Source organism: Budorcas taxicolor, chromosome 17 (assembly GCF_023091745.1).
Source record: "Budorcas taxicolor isolate Tak-1 chromosome 17, Takin1.1, whole genome shotgun sequence".
NCBI classification, from domain to species: domain Eukaryota; kingdom Metazoa; phylum Chordata; class Mammalia; order Artiodactyla; family Bovidae; genus Budorcas; species Budorcas taxicolor.
Window position 1 is genome coordinate 62,117,383 of NC_068926.1, and position 17,111 is coordinate 62,134,493.

General features: G+C 41.7%; 1 protein-coding gene across 1 annotated transcript in view; it reads left to right on the top strand.

The window, feature by feature from the left end:
• The window catches only part of HECTD4 (HECT domain E3 ubiquitin protein ligase 4), a 167,503-nt gene that overhangs the window by 123,920 nt on the left and 26,472 nt on the right, over positions 1–17,111 (top strand). The window contains exons 45-55 of the mRNA XM_052654305.1: positions 1,464–1,567; positions 2,703–2,864; positions 2,982–3,130; positions 3,516–3,595; positions 6,110–6,273; positions 8,426–8,663; positions 9,847–9,983; positions 10,458–10,584; positions 12,184–12,321; positions 13,916–14,052; positions 16,250–16,410. Coding sequence (XP_052510265.1) covers positions 1,464–1,567; positions 2,703–2,864; positions 2,982–3,130; positions 3,516–3,595; positions 6,110–6,273; positions 8,426–8,663; positions 9,847–9,983; positions 10,458–10,584; positions 12,184–12,321; positions 13,916–14,052; positions 16,250–16,410 — 1,597 coding nt within the window. The remainder of the gene's footprint in view (positions 1–1,463; positions 1,568–2,702; positions 2,865–2,981; positions 3,131–3,515; positions 3,596–6,109; positions 6,274–8,425; positions 8,664–9,846; positions 9,984–10,457; positions 10,585–12,183; positions 12,322–13,915; positions 14,053–16,249; positions 16,411–17,111) is intronic.

Below are 17,111 nucleotides of genomic sequence, written 5' to 3' on the forward strand. Positions count from 1 at the left end.
GCCAGAAATCATCATAATTTAGAGCAAATAGCTTTAATAATAACCCATCTAACCCATTTTTCCCCCCTGTGGAAAAGAACCCTATAGAAACAAAGAGTTGAAAGAAACATGTGGGAAGTTCTTATTAATTGCTACAAAATAGAAGACTATGAGCTTATACACAGGAATTTATATTCTAATATAGCGTCCTATGTCAAGAAAGTGAAAGTGTTAATAGCTCCGTTATGTCCGACTCTTTACCACCCCATGGACTAGGCTTATGTAACCCACTAGGCATCCTCTGTCCACGGAATTCTCCAGGCAGAAATACTGGAGTGGGTTGCCATTCCCTTCTCTAGGGAATCTTCTCAACCCAGGAATCGAACCCAGGTCTCCTGAGCCACCAGGGAAATCCACGTCAAATTTAACAGTCCTTAATAACTCACATATTGGATTACCAGAAAGGATTTTAAGGTTTAAAGTAGATATCTAAGTTTGCTGATTTACCTGTATTTAAAAAAAAAGGAAAACTATGTCTGAATTACTTTCCAACACAGCAGTAGGTTCTTAAAGCCTACTAGAGAATTAGAGTCTGTGCTCAGAAGAAATGCTGTTTACTACATGAGATTCAAAGTAGCGTGTAAAAGAGAAAGAGTTCTTTGATTTTTACTTTTTAATATATCAAGGTTTTTTAATTTCATAAATGAATGTGTCATAGAATTTATAAGCAATAATATATTGATTCTCTAAAGTGAAAATTTTTTCAATGAATTCCTCTTATTATTTTACTTCATCTGTGATAAATTAAGCCTCAGACTTGGCCATTGTAATGCTTCCCTCTTTGGTCTGTCTCTCATCTTTGCCCATGTTTGTGTCTAATGTCACATAATAATACACTTCAGCCTTGCACTATGTTCTTTGTCATATGCGTGTGTGCACATACATGTCTTATCTCTCCTCCCAGATTAGGGACTTCGGCTCATATTAACTTTCTATTTTCCAACATCTCGCCCTGTGCTTTGTGGGAGATGTTCCGCAGGTTATAATCTTAAAAAATCAATTTAGATGATAAAAATAATAGTTTTCATTCATTAGATGATAATAATAGCTTTCATTTATTGAGTATTGACCATGTGTCAGGGACTTGGCTAAAGGCTTTAACTTGCATTGTCTCGTCTTCACAACCACCCTGCGAGGCACAGGTACTGTTATTACCCCCATGTTGGCAGTATGATGTTAAATATCAAGTAATGGAACCAGATTCTGGATCCAGGCAGCCCAACCTCAGGGTCCGTGCACTTGACAACATTGGTTTGTTGCTGAGCTACACACAGGAGACAAAGATGTCTCAGGGCGTTTGCTCTCTGTAAGAATTTGAATAATCTCTATAAGTATTTCATTGCTCGGGTCCAACTTCAAAAAAGTTGGAGCCCTCTCAGGAGTTGTAGGATTTATATGCACATCTTCGACATCTTCCCCTCCAGGAGAGCGGCTGGCAGTTGTGGAAGTGCAGTGTGAACGGCTGAGGATGCTCTACCGGGACTGTGCTCGACCCCCGCCACCTCCGCTGCAGGCTGACCGGAGACAGGTGAGCCCTCTGCTGTGTCTGCAGCATGCAGCATGAGAGAGTTACAGAATGCGAGGCAGCACATTCATGATTTTAGAAGGGGTGTTTGCAGAGCCATTTGGAGGTATAAGCTCTGCAGTGACATGCTCTCATCTCTGAATGTCAAAGCACATCAACTTGACATTCTGAATATTGAAAGATTACAGCAGGGGAGCAGAACTTGGCAGTCTGTAAATAATTTGTGCATTTTCGATAAAAAAAAAAGAAAACTTTTCAAAATTTTAGATCTGTAGTTCATCTTATAATAATACTAAAAAGTATACATAGAGTGACTAAAAAGAAAAAGTGGCATAGAGAAAGACATTTAATGTATGATATTACTTATACATAGAATCTAAAACTAGTGAATAAAACAAACGAAAAAGCAGACTCACAGGGAAAAAACAAATTTCACTTGAGGGGCAAAAGCAAAAGAGGCAAAAATGTCCAATATTGGCATATCTGTGAACGTTCTTAGCAGCACTAGTCATAATAGCCAGAAAGTAGAAACAGCCTAAATGTCCATCCCCTGATGAATGAATGCATAAAATGGGCATGTTCATACAGTGAGCATTATCAGCCTTAAAAAGTAGCGGAGTGCTAATACATGCTGCAGTATGGATAAAACTGGAATTATGCCAAGTGAAGGAAGCCAGTCACAAGAGACCACACACTGTATAATTCTATTTCTTGTAATGTCCAGAACCTGCAAATTCAGAGAGACAGAAAGCATAGAGGTGGTTACCAGGGACTGGGAGGAGAGAGGGATGGGAATTAACTTCTAATGGGTACAGTTTCTTTTAAGGAGAACAAAAACATTCTAAAATTAGTTTGTGGTGATGATTGTAGAATTCTGTGAATATACTAAAATCCATTGAACTGTACACTTTAAATGGGAAAGTTACATGTTACGTGAATTTTATCTCAAAAAATTTTATTTATACTAGGTAAGAGTATATAAAAATTGCTGTATTCTTATAATTTTCTGCCTGGATTTGAAGTCATTTCAAAATAAGACAGTTAAAAATATATAAGAGAAAAAATATCACTTGAAATCTCAACATCTCCATTTTGTGTTCACAATGCTATTGAATGAAAATGTTTTTCCCCAATGCAGCCCAAAGAGATTACATGGAGCCCCTCACGAGTGTTTCCACCTGTCCGAGCCTGCATGTTCTCCTCGCACCTCACTTCTGTCACTTTCCTAGCAGACCCCAGTGCGGGGGGCGGTCTGCCCCGGGGCACATTTATCTACGCCACCTCACCACTGCCCGTTCAGGTGAGAAATCACAGGACCCCTTGTCTTCTGCCTCTGTCCTTCAAATGTGAGAGAAAGAGGAAGTTCAAGGGCCCATGGTGAGCCCTGATTGTCTGCCCACTCCTGGTGTTTCTTCAGGCCCCGTCTTTCTACTGGGAAATTGAAATTGTTTCCTATGGAGATACAGATGATGATACTGGACCAATAGTTTCCTTTGGCTTTGCTACAGAAGCAGAGAAAAGAGATGGGGCATGGACTAATCCAGTGGGCACCTGTCTTTTCCATAAGTAAGTGGCTGCTATCACTGTTACCTGAAAAACAATAGGGACTTCCCTGGCTATCCAGTGGTTAAGACTCTGTGCTTCTACTGCAGGGGGCATGGGTTCAATCCCTGGTCAGGGAACTAAGATGCCACACAGTGTGGAAAAGAAACCCAACATGGATGTGGGTATTTTAAAACTATAGTAATATAATTATAGTCTCTACCCTAAAAAATATAGACAATACCAGCTGGAAATATACTCATGTTCAATGAAAGAGAAGAGATCTTAGGATTCGTCTTCTAGTTACTCTCCTGCTACTGAAACTCCTCCAACCATTCACTGCTTACCTTCCTCTGTGTTGGCCCATTAGCCTCGTCTCTGACTGTTCCTTGTGTTTTCTTTTCAATAGCAATGGCCGAGCCGTGCATTACAATGGCTCCAGTTTATTACAGTGGAAGAGCGTCAGATTAGATGTAACTCTCTCTCCTGGTGAGTATGGTGGGAGGTTTTTTGGTTTTTTTTTTTTGCACCTTATCTATTTCTGTTGTTCCCAGGTTTGGGCCAGAATAGGTCAAAATTAATGAAACTCAACAAATGGAAATGAACACTGTCTTCTAGTGAAAATGAAATACTTGTCATTGCTGTCCCCTAGTTTACACTGAACCTTTCATTTTATGAGGCACTGTTGTCATTAAAGCCTCCATTGGTAACGTAGGAGTTACAGTAATTGTCATTCCTCCATCATTAGAAAAATCTGAGATTTTGCTATACTTTGAAGTTTGGTCTTTAATTAGCTTTTCATTAATAAACATATAAATAGCTTCAAAAAAAAAAACCCCACCCCTACCAGTCAGCTTGAAGCACTCAAGAAATCCATTATCGGTAGGTAAGACAATGTGCTATAGACTTTGCTCTCAGTAGCCTAAACATCCAGTCCAGCTTCAGCAGATCTTCCGCCCAGGTGTTTCAGTCACATAGTCGGTTCAATAAAGAGACAATCTTTCCCCTCGTCTTTTTAAGCCTCCATATAATAACTTGATCGGTAATAGTAGAGGAATAGTCCTAACTGCTCCAGAAGTAGCATATACAGACATTGTCCTCTTGACATTAGAAGCAGCCAAAAGTGTTGGTGACTTATTTTCAGACAGTACATCTTAGCATCATGTCTGATGAAACTTGAAATTATTAAATGTGATAGATGACCTGAGATGCTTAGGTAGGGATTCCTGAGTCACTGAACCCGACAGATAACTTCTTGTAGCTGTCGGGGGGGTAATTTGGTCATCACTTTTCCTTGAGGGAGCTGCTTATTAAATTGTACTTTACCAGTGAGCATGGTATTTTCAGTTATGGTCAAGTTATGCCTTGGAAAGTTACTTCCTGGCAGGTTGTTTCTCTCTCTATGGAGCAGAACTCTGTGATCTGCTGAGTACTTAAGTGCTTTAAGCACAAAGGGAGGGGGAGTAGAGAGCAGGGGACCCATAGTTAGGTGGTTTATTTGTTTGTTACAGTTGATTGTTTTGTTTGATCATACTTTAGTTTTTGAGAAAATTTTGGATCAGACTTCAAGCAAGCTGGCTACCTACTCTTTTCTTAGAGAAATGTGTCTGTGTAGTGCTAGGAATTAAGAACCTACTTTTAACAACAGGATCCCAACCTCAGTACCAACACCTTCAGTGTCTGTTCATTAACAGTTACTCTTTGAGCATCTCCTATGTGCTGGGCCCTTTTCTAGGCCCTGCAGATGCCGTGGTGAACAATGACAAGTCCCCAGCCCTTGGGAAACCCAGCCTAGTGGTATCAAAACCATATGAGACTGGAAATTCCCTGGCAGTCCAGTGGTTAAGACTCCACACTTTCATTTCTGAGGGCACTGGTTTGATCCCTGTTTGGAGAACTAAGATCCTGAAAGTTGTGCAGTGCAGCCAAAAAAAAAAAGCATGTGAGACTGATCAAAAGCAGAATCACAGAACTTCATGCACTGACTGGAGAGTTTACAACGGGTTAACTGTAAAGCTATGTGCACTAGCAGCTTGCCTGAGGCAGCCTATAGTGCTGATGTGGTGGACATGGTCCCCTTGGTTCTCTAAGTTCATCCCAGTGTCTAGTCATCTCATCAGAAAGCAGCTTAGCTTGTATTATCTTCACTTCCTGAAAAATGCTGTAAAGAAATATAAGTAAGGAGTCATAATATGAGTTACTGATGTATGTTTAGCTTACATTGTAGGTGGAGTTTTAAATTTTATTTTTTAGACCCTTTCTAAGTCATCTGCAAACTTGCTGAGAAAATACTACTTTTCTTACCTTTATTCGTAAGCAATCTTGTACGTGTCAAAAGAGAAAAACTTGTATTCCTCTATTAAAAAATCATATCCAATATTTTTCCTTTTTGTCTTAGCTGCCTGGAAAATAAAGGTTAAATTTCATGTGTAATTATATAACTATGTAGACACTACTATTTTTGTTCTTCTGAACAGTTTCTGACTTCTCTTTTTAAAATTGTTTATTTCTGTTGTGTTACTTTGAGTGAGTGAGTGAGTGTTAGTCGCTCAGTCTTCTGACTCTTCGTGGCCCCATGGACTACAGCCTGCCAGGCTTCTCTGTCCATGAAATCCTCCAGGCCAAAATACTGGCATGGGTAGCCATTCCCTTCTTGAGGGGATCTTCCTGACCCAGGAATCAAACCTGGGTCTCCTGCATCGCAGGTGAATTCTTTACTGTCTGAACCACCAGGGAAACTATGTTACTTTATATGTATCTAAATATTGGGTTGGCCAAAGTTTCCTTTGTGTTTTTCCATAAGATGTTATGGAAAAACCCAAATGAATGTTTTGGCCAACCCAATACAAGGTATTCCATGTCTTTTTCAACTGTAACTGATGGCATGAATAAATAAAAACCATGATAGTCAATGGTATGTGACCGCATGCCAGTTACATATTGGAATTTTAATAGTCAATAAAAAGGAAAAAAAAAAAAAAGTGTTGTCTCCTTCTGCCCTAGGTGACGTGGCAGGGATTGGCTGGGAGAGAACCGAGGGGACGCCTCCTCCACCTGGGCAGCCTGCCAAGGGCCGTGTGTACTTCACATACTGTGGGCAGCGCCTCTCACCGTATCTCGAAGATGTCTCGGGTGGGATGTGGCCGGTGGTTCATATTCAGAAAAAGGCAGGTTATCTTGTTGAGAACGAAAACCAAATTCTCCTCAGCAATTTGTCCCATTGAGAATGGAAAAATTAAAGACACTAGACGTGGCCTGGTTGACATAGTATGTGGTACCTGATGACAGAACCTCCAAAAAGCTGAAGAAGTGGGTCCTTCCTTTGCATTGAATCTGAGTGCTTAAATGCTTTGATCTCCTTTTGGCCATCTTTCCTAAACAACAAGGCAAGGAACACTGGTGTTCTTCCAGTGCCAGTAGAAAATAAGTTAAATAAGTTTGGAACATGGCCCTCTTGGGTTGCTTTAGTATACCAAAAGCTCAGAGGTATCCTTCAGTAAAGATTTAAAAATTAAACTTTATTTAACGCAGCATCCCTACACTTATACTTAATCATGGAACTCTTGTTTTTAAGGAGCACCTATAAACAACTAATGTTCTGTGGGACATTACTGTTTACTACATGCTGGTAGCTCCCACACCCTTATATCCAGTCTAGATCTCATCCTAAATTCTAGACACAAATATTCAGCAGCCTAGACAACATTTAGAGATAGATATTCCACTGGCGTGTCAAAGTTAACGTGTCTGAAACTGAGCCTAACTCTTCCCCACCCCCAGCCTGCTTCTGCCCTAGCCTGCCTTGTCTCAGGAAATGGCAGCTCCATTCTTCCAGTCGCTAAGGCCAAAAACCTTGGCCTCTTTCTTGACTCCTCTTCTTCCTCCCACTCTACAGCCAGTCTGTCAGCAAACCTTGTTGACTTACCTTCAAAATGTATCCAGAATCTGACCACTGAGTTGATGGCCCAGCCACCCTCACCTTCTGGGAAGCGTGTTACAGTATTCCTATATTTCCCTCTCCTCCCGTCCCCGGAGTTCCTGCCCTTTTACATGTCTTTTCAACACAGCAGCTACAATGATCCCTTAAAAATGTTGGTTAGGTCATGTTACTCTTCTGCTTTCAACAGGTCAGTGGCATCCTGTGTCACATATTGTGAAAGCCCAAATCTTAGAATGACTTAGAAGCTCTTGTAGGATGTGCCCCTGTACCGCGTCTCTGATAGCATCTTTTCTCTTTCTTCAGTGAATTGATTAAAGATGTCAATAATTTAGGCAGCCTGTTCTTTTCATTCAATAAATATTTATTTATTGAGCACCTCTGTTGAGTGCTATATCTCAAGTACTATGCTAAGCTCTGGACATACAATAACAATGAGCAAAAAAGATATGGTCTTTGTGCAATTAAATCCAGTTTGCAGGAGTCAGATTCTAGTCAAACATTCACATAAATATATGTGTGTGTATATACATATATATATCTATATGAGAGAGAAAGAATGTGTGTGTGTGTATGTAGACAGAGGTGGGAGAGATTTCTTTTGAGGAATTGGCTCATGTTACTGTGGAGACTGACAAGTCTGATGAACTGCCATCTGCACACCAGAGACCCAGGAGAGGCATGGCTTGATTCAGTCTCAGTCCAATAGCAAGAGAAAAGAGAAGACAGAGTGAGATATCCTAACTCAAGCAGGGGGAAAGGGGAAAGGGTTGAATTCCTCCTCCCTCCACCTCTTGTTTTATTCAGACCCTCAATGGATTGGATAGTGCCCACTCACATTGGGGACATATTGTGTCCACCGATTCAAATGTTAATCTCACAGACACAACAGCAATAACAATGTTTAATCTAGCACCCTGTGGCCAGTCAGATCAGCATATAAAATTAATCATCACAATATGATTGAATCATAGACTTGAGGGAAGCAAGTACCAAGCCAATCTGGTCACATCTGTATTACCCTGAAGAAGTGATGTTTGAGCCAGATCTGGAATTTTAACCAGTTTAAATGGACAAAATTGGAGGAAAGAATGTTGCAGGTGAAGGCAATGGCATGTGCAGTGGCGTCAGGTAGAAAGGAACAGTGCTGGAAACAAGAAGGGTCACTGAGCTTGAATAGCAAAGAGCATGAGTGTGAGGGGAGGGGCAGGGCGGCCTTGCCAAGCTCGAAGGACCAGGGTCTATAGATGCACCAGCCCTTCTCCCGGGGTTACAGACTCTCCATAGCTGGGGACAGTGAATGAAGTCCACTTGGAGGTGTTAAAAGTGAAAACATAAGTAACCTAACTCCTTTCAAGTCCTTTCTTTGGTTTCCTTTCCAGAACACCAAGACTCGCGCTAACTTTGGCTCCCGCCCGTTTGCCTACGCTGAAGGGCAGGCCCACCGCAACGCTGCTGACCTGTGCACTGACCTGGCTGAGGAAATCAGTGCTAACTTCGAGGCCCTGCCGTTTGCCATGGCCTCTGACAGTGATAACGATGCTGGCACCAGTATTGCATCAGACCCGGGCACTCACGGGCCACCATGCCGAATTGCTGCTGTAGCCACTGCTCAGCAACGTAAGCTGCCTCCCCTCAGGGTGCACCTGCTTCCTGGAAATGGGAATGCTGTTAATTCCATAAACCCATTTAGCTTGGACGTACTCCATTGCCCACTGGTAATGGGGTAATAGGCCCAGATAAAATAGGGAGCCAGGAGGAAGCCTGGTGGTCTGGAGAGTCCTTCCCCCACATAGAGGAAGTCTGCCACCACTCAGAACCAACAGAATATTGCCACATGGAAATGCAGGCCTGAAAGAATGTCCACTTTTTATGAGACAGCTAAGAACCACAGAATTTTATATAAAATCTCCTAATTTTAAATGTTAATCATTTTTAAACTGATATAAAACGGAAGCCATCAAAGAATAATAAAATGTTAGTTGTGGAATCTAAGTGGTAGATGTGTAGGTGTGCACTAAAAACATTCCTGATTATTTGAAAAATCTCATAATAAGATTGAATAAAAATGATCTTCAAGAAATGAGATGTCTGCAGCCATATTTGGCCCTTGGGATACTGGTTTGAAAATTGTTTTAAGAGTCTGTTTAATTCTGTATCTTGCTGAAGGACCATCCAAAGTCTTCTTTGAGTTGAATGAATTATATCCATATAAACTATTTTAGGATTCAAGGAAATTGTAGATGATTAGTTATTCCTTGACTCTGTGGTTTAAAATTCCTCCAAGAACTGAAAGTCTTTCAGTTCAGTTCAGTCACTCAGTCGTGTCCAACTCTCTGCGCCCCCATGAATCGCAGCACGCCAGGCCTCCCTGTCCATCACCAACTCCCGGAGTTCACTCAAACTCACGTCCATCAAGTCGGTGATGCCATCCAGCCATCATCCTCTGTCGTCCCCTTCTCCTCCTGCCCTCAATCCCTCCCAGCATCAGTCTTTTCCAGTGAGTCAACTCTTCACATGAGGTGGCCAAAGTACTGGAGTTTCACCTTTGCATCATTCCTTCCAAAGAACACCCAGGGCTGATCTCCTTCAGAATGGACTGGTTGGATCTCCTTGCAGTCCAAGGGACTCTCAAGAGTCTTCTCCATCACCACAGTTCAAAAGCATCAGTTCTTCGGTGTTCAGCTTTCTTCACAGTCCAACTCTCGCATCCATTATCTCACAAATTAAGAGAATCTGGTCTGTCCATGTATAAGTTTATATGCCCTTGCCTAGAATTCACTGTCACTGTGCTTTGTTACAGAATATGATAGTGATACTTCCTGTCATTATAAAGTGGAGCTCAGCTATGAGAATTTCATCACCTCTGGCCCAGACCCCCACCCACCCCCCATTGCAGATGATGAAAGTGATGATGATGATGACGACGACATCCCACAGGTAAGAGCCCCACAGCAGTCGCTTAACTCCCTGGTGATGAAATCAAGCCAAGAGGAAAATTTTGATCTGAGCATGCAAAACTGAAGTCTTTATGCTTGCAGTTATATCATTGTGTTTGGACAGTAATTGGGGTATTCATTTTCCTAAACCACATATCAATAGCTGTATCTGTTTGGCTCCGTGGCCCAGCAGCAATCCGGATGTTGGAGAAAGAAGTGCTTTGATGGTAATTCAGCAGTGAGGTTTGGGGTCATGTGAGGTGTTTATATGGCTTTAGAGGGAAAGGAAGAGCTCACCCCAAGCCAGCTGTTGCCTCCCCTGGCCTCTGAGGGTGTAGTTAGTTTGATGGTCTGCACAGTGTGTTTCTGCTGCTGGCGTTTGAGGGGGGTGAAGACCTCAGGGGTGAAAGCCGTAGTAAGTCAGGAAAGGACACAAGGTGTTCCTTCTCCATTCGCGTTTGTCTTCTCCTTCCAGGAGGACCACTATGCCCTGCTGGTGAAAGCCTGGGAGACCAAGGTTTTTCCTACCATCCGAAGACGGTTCCGCAACGAAGCAGAGCGGAAATCAGGGCTGGACCAGATAAAGGGTGCTTTACAACTAGGTCTGGTGCATTATGTTTTCCTATGGAACCCCCTTCACGGCTTGAAGAGATGTGTTTACATGAAACTCAGGGAATAAATCAGAAAAGAGGGGCTCATCTAAAGTTGGGCCAGACTTAATAGTATCCCCTTCTTGGACCTTTATGGAACTTTGTGGTCTTTTGCTTTCTTGGCCAGGCTTTTCTTTGCTTGTCAGTTCTGCTCAGTATTTTGAGTTGATGGCCTGTTAGAATGAAGCTGGCCTTGTTAGGAAGCTGGATGGCCTGGTGGTTAATAGCTTGGGCTCTGACATCATGCCTGTGCTATTACCAGCTCTATGACCTTGGGAGAGTTACTTAACCTTTCTCAATTTCCCTCACCTTTCAAATGGAACCAATAATGGTATGAAAAATTAAAGAGCTGACACAGATAAAGCTTCTAAGAACAGTTTCTGGCACATAGTAAGCATCCATGGAACTTCCCTGGAAGCCTGGTGGCTAGGACTCTGAGCTTCCACTGCAGGGGGCACAGGTTCAATCCCTGGTTGGAGACCCTGCAGGCCGTGTAGTCTGACCAAAATTAAATGTCACGGTAATGATGATGGTGAGATATTTTTTGTCTACTGGACACACAGAATACAACAGAGTTTGACTGCAGACAGTGAATTATTAGTGAGGCTTAAATGCAGATAGCTGGTTTCTGTTTTAAGGCTTTTTCTAATCTGTGAAACACCTGCTTTGTGAGATGCAGAAATGCCTTTTCCTGAGAGGCCCAGCCGCCCTTCTCTCGGAGCATCAGATCAGGTTTCCTGTCATCATCGTGGCAGTCAGAGAAGGTGTAGGGAGACAGTACTTGCTCTTTCTCTTTTAACTTTTGTCGTGACTGAGACTAGGAACAAATAAGGCGAAAAACCACCAAAAGACCTTCATTGCTTGACCAACTAATACACTGAATCCCTGATTTCCAGTGATAGTTAAGTAATTCATTTTTCTCAGACTGGTGCCAGGACTAATCAGTATATGTATGTGTGTGTGTGTATTTTGGGGGCGGTTTGATTATTGTTTTCTCTCCCACTGTGAAAGAGGAACAGAGCAAATTTCAGTACTGGATAGAAGAAGCTGATGGAGCTGCCCGTTGCTCTTAAATAAGCAACCTGTGTCAGTTGTAGCAATAATCAAACACAGTACAAGAAGGTATAAAGTAAGAAAAAAATACAGCACTACCCTCACTTTCTTCTTCCTCTCCATTTGTCCTGTAGTTTGTTCTCTTGACTTAACTAAAATGAAATGACTGCTTCATAATGTACAATCATTTTTAAGATGACTGTGTTCGTTCTTCCCATTTTTTTTTCCTGGTTATACTTCGCAACAGTGCTACCAGGAGTGTTCCTTGTACCTTTACACACTTGAGCTTGTGTTTCTGTGGGAGAGACTTGAGAGTTTCTTAGAAGTAGGGCATTGAGTATTTTAAACTCGATAGACACTGTACAATTACCATTCCCAAAAGGCTGCCTACTCCCATGAATTCCCCTTCTGTCTTCATGCTAGGTACAAGTCAGTGTCATGATTGGACTGAAGATCGTGTGCTCTCTGGAGGGTTACCAGTTCTGTTCTGTCTTTCAGGCATGGTGGATATTGCCCGGCAGACAGTTGAATTCCTCTACGAGGAGAATGGTGGCATCCCAAGAGACCTTTATCTTCCCACCATTGAAGACATTAAAGATGAAGCAAACAAGTTCACGATTGATAAAGTTCGAAAAGGTTTTGCTTCCCCCCTTTCCTTCCTCTTTGAAACTTACCCTGAAATGAGAAGTTGAGTTTTCCCACGCCTGAGTTTGAGTAGGCAGCTGCTGGTTCTCCTAGGGTGACTCTCTTCACTCTGAGTGATTTGAGCTCTCCTGAGCTCTCCCTCGTGAGGCCCTTGGCTCCTGGTGGGGAAACTGGATGCTTGTCTGGCCTCTAGGGGCCTCTTGCACTTTCCCAGAACCTGTTGCATGAGCAGGGTGAGACAGAACACTTGAAGACAGAGAAATGGGGCATGGCTGGAGGTTTGTAGATAGGCCTCTCAGGCTTAATCCTGGCTACCCAGCTAGTGAACCATCAATATGTAGTTGTACTGTGCTTTTTAGAATTTTATAGAAGGTATATATTCATTTGATTTAAAATCTGTTGCAGATTTTGAGGAAACAAAAATATAGAAAAGCACACAAAAAAATCTAAAACCACTCATTATTAGACTTTCACAAAAATATCAGAACCTCATGGGCAGGGGCAGGCATATGTATTTACTTTTCTGTTTTGATTCCTCTTCGTTTGAGAGAAAAACTTCACAGACCCTTTTAAAGTATACCTTTCAGTGGTTTTAGTATACTCACAAAGTTGTGCAGCCTCCAAACCATTGCCTCTGATTCCAGAACATTTTCATCCCCTGAAATGAATCCTGTACTCTCACCACTCCCATTCCTCCTTCCTTCTAGCCCCTAGCAACCAGTGATCTACTTTCTACCTCCCCATCTCTATAGATTTGTCTAGTCTGGACATTTCGTAAAAAAATGGAATCATACAATGTGTGGTCTTTTGTGTCTGGCCTCTTTCACATGGAATTCTTTTTCAAAATTCATCCTTGTTATAACTCATGTTGGTACTTCCTTTTTATGGCAAAGTAATATTCCACTGTATGGATAATACTCCATTTTGTTTGTCCATTCATCAATTGATGGGCACTTGGATGATTTCTACCTTTAGGCCATCATGAATAATGCTGCTGTGAACATTTGTGTACACGTTTTTGTGTGGGCGTGTCTTCATTCCTCTTGGGTATATATGGAAAATATATGGACCCAGTGGAATTGCTGGGTCATATAGTAATTTTATGTTTAACCTTTTGAGGAGCTGCCAGATGGTTTTCCGAAGTGATTACACCATTTTACATTCCCATCAGCATGTATGAGGATTCCAATTTCTCTATATCCTGGCCAGCACTTACTATTGTCTGTCTATGATGATAGCCATCTTAATGGATGTGAAGTGTGGTATCTCACTGTGGCTTTGGCTTGCATTTCTCTAAAAACGAATGATGTTGAACATGTTTTCATACATATATTTTCGCTTTGGAAAAATATTCAGATTTTCTGCCTGTTTTTTAATTGGCTTGTCTTTTTATTGTGGAATTGCCAGAGTTCTCACAGCACTTTGTTTTATTATCTTCCAGACTAAGCTGTGTTCCTCTGGGGCTATAACTAAATTGAGGGTATTGGTAAATGCTGGAGAGTTATTTGTATCCTAAAATATATAGAGTCCCAACATGTTAATACTACTTGCTCCTGAAAAATCTTCTCCCCTCTACTTTCCTCAGGTCTCACAGTAGTAACACGCTCTCCAGACAGCAATAACGTAGCCAGCACCACTGTTGGAACTGCCCTGCCAAAATTTGCTATCCGAGGGATGCTGAAAACCTTTGGGCTTCATGGAGTTGTCTTAGATGTTGATTCAGTGAGTGAACAGCCTTTTATATACACAGACTTTCATGCCCAGGCCTCCAAGTACCTTAAAAGTGATTATACAGGTAGATTACTCTTCAGAGTCAGGATAAAGAAACCAGACTGAGTGCTGTCATGCCAGATGACTTGCCTGAGATTTTCTCAGGGGCCCAGATCAGAGCTGATGGTAGAGTGTAAGCTGTTAACTTTCAGTGCTGTCTGTAACTTCAGACCACACTGCCACTGCAGGGTTTTTTGGGGTTTTTTTCCATCAGCCATGTTCAATCTGCCCCTGCCTATATCTACCAAGTTCCAAGGGAGAATTCTCCTGTTGGCCTTATTGAATGGATGATCTGTCATTGTCACAATTGTTATACAGATTCGAAGAAATAGTTATGTTGATTACATCATGTTACTGGTTCTCTCAAGCCTTGATTTCCCCATCTATAAAATGTGTGTATTAAACTAGATCAGTTGTTTTCTTCTTGGCTTTGCAGAACCCTCTCAAGGGGTTGGAGGTGGCAGGGAAGAAGGAATAGAAGAAAGTAAGGGCCGTACCAAAGCTTTCTTTTGAAAACAGAGTCCTCTTTGAAGGCTGTGATCCTTAGGTTAGATATATGTGCTTGCATTTATGCTTCCCATTCAGGAAAAAGTGAAGAAATAATACACAGATCAAGCCTAAAAGTCATAGATAAAGAAGTAGCTATCACCACATAGATAAGTTTTGTTATCTGTCTGTCTACAGATACAGATAATGTTAATTATCACTGATGCTGTGAAATGAAAGGTTTTACATCTTTAACTCACTCCATTTTACCATAATTTAAATCATGACATTTTAAAGAGAAGCTATTGACTGGTGGTTTACTAAGGTGAACTTCCAAGTAGAAAATTCCATCAATAATATCTCCCATTCCCTTCTGATACAAACTTCTGACTCTGGTTGTTAGAAAGTATGTAACTGACAATATATTTCAGCAGTGGAAATGTGTGCCAGGAAAATTACAAAAATAGAAATTTGTTAAAGTAATAATTCTGGTATTTCTTGCTGCTGCTGCTAACTCGCTTCAGTAGTATCTGACTCTGTGCGACCCCACAGACAGAAGCCCACCAGGCTCCTCTGTCCCTGAGATTCTCCAGGCAAGAACACTGGAGTGGGTTGCCATTTCCTTCTCCAATGCATGAAAGTGAAAAGTGAAAGTGAAGTTGCTCAGTAGTGTCTGACTCCTTGTGACCTCATGGACTGTAGCCTAGGAGGCTCCTCCATCCATGGGATTTCCCAGGCAAGAGTACTGGAGTGGGGTGCCATTGCCTTCTCCCTGGTATTTCTTAAGTAGTCTGATTCCCTTTGTGTTAATAGTAATCCCTAAATAAAGATTAAAACAAAGGGAATCAGACTACTTAAGAAATACCAGAAATATTATTTTTAAAAGTAATAGTATTGTTTGTTATTACTTTAAATATAATAGTAATCCCTAAATAAAGATTGGGCTTCCCTGGTGGCTCAGATGGTAAAGAATCTGTCTGAAATGTGAGAGACCAGGTTCGATCCCTGGGTCAGGAAGATCCCCTGAAGAAGGGAATGGCTACCCACTCCAGTATTCTTGTCTGGAGAATCCCGTGGACAGAGGAGCCTGGCAGGCAACAGTCCTTGAGGTCGCAAAGAGTCAGACACGACTGAATGACTGACACACACAAAGAAAGATTACATTGCTATTGGAATCCAGAATGCACATGCATGAGCTTACTTTTTTTTAAATTACTAGCAATAAAATAAAGCTATCAGACTATTCTCTGCTTTTATAAAATTAACATAAAACCAATGAATATAAATTTTACCTGGCAACAATGTATGTTGAACTGTCACAGAAATATAGCACTATTCTCTTTCAATTTCTGACTCATGGTTACATTAAAGTTCTTTAATTTATTGTCCCAATTAAAATTCTCAAGCAGCTATACTCCAATAACAATTTTTAAAAATTTGCCAACTGGTATGAAGAAACTAAACACACTATCCAGGTGTCTTTGGACTTTTAAACTCAATAAATGACATGAAACTAGCATTTTAGGCTCAATAAATGAAACAAAACTAGCATTTACTTCTATAAAAGTTTGGTACCGATACACATACATACATAAGTATTTTTAAAATTGGGAAACAAACCAGTGCTCAAAAAACAAATAGACATTTCTCTTTTCTGTTGTAGGTCAATGAACTAGTTCAGGTAGAAACATACCTCCGAAGTGAAGGTGTGCTGGTCCGATACTGGTATCCTATTGATATGTTGGAAAGGCCCCCTGCAGGCTACAGAAGGACTGCCACCAATGGGCTCGTCACACTGGACAATACCAACCTCCAAATTCACAGGTAAGGGAATTCCTGGCGGCCCAGTGGTTAGGACTCAGCACTTTCGCTGCCAAGGCCCCAGGATCAATCCCTGGTCAGAGAACTAAAATTCCACAAGCCATGTGGTGTGGCCAAAAAAATTTTTTTTAAAAAGCATAGGTAAAGTTGAGCCCTTCTTTCTAAGCAAGTCACAGAAATCCATTTACTGTGTTTTGTCACATGTGCTACTCATCATTGACAAAGAAGACTTTTCTTTCAAAGTTGGGCAAGTCAGAGGCAGCTAGTAGTAGTAAGCAGTAGTAGTAAGATAATAGTGAGATAGCAGGTTAGGAAGAAGAGGTGCAAGATCCAGTGTCCCCTAGCCTGAGGATGATGGAAGCACGTCTGGAGATTTGAAGAGTGTAGAAAAAGTCTAAAGACTAAAGCGAGTCAAGAAGAGACACCTAGGAACTTCCCAGATGGGCCAGTGGTTAAGACTCTTCCAGCACGAGGTGCATGGGTTCGATCCCTGGTAGGGGAGCTAAGATCCCTCATGGTACACGGCCGAGAAGAAAGAGAGACAGCCAAGAGGAGTCCAGGCACTGGGTGAGCAGCCAGCTCGTTTTTGTTAATCTGACAATGAAAGCCTTGAACCCTGCTCTGTGCCCAACGCCCTGTAGGGGTCTCTAAGAGAGAGTGTCTGCCCTCTGTGGGTTAACACCTAAAAACCTGGCAGAATTCCC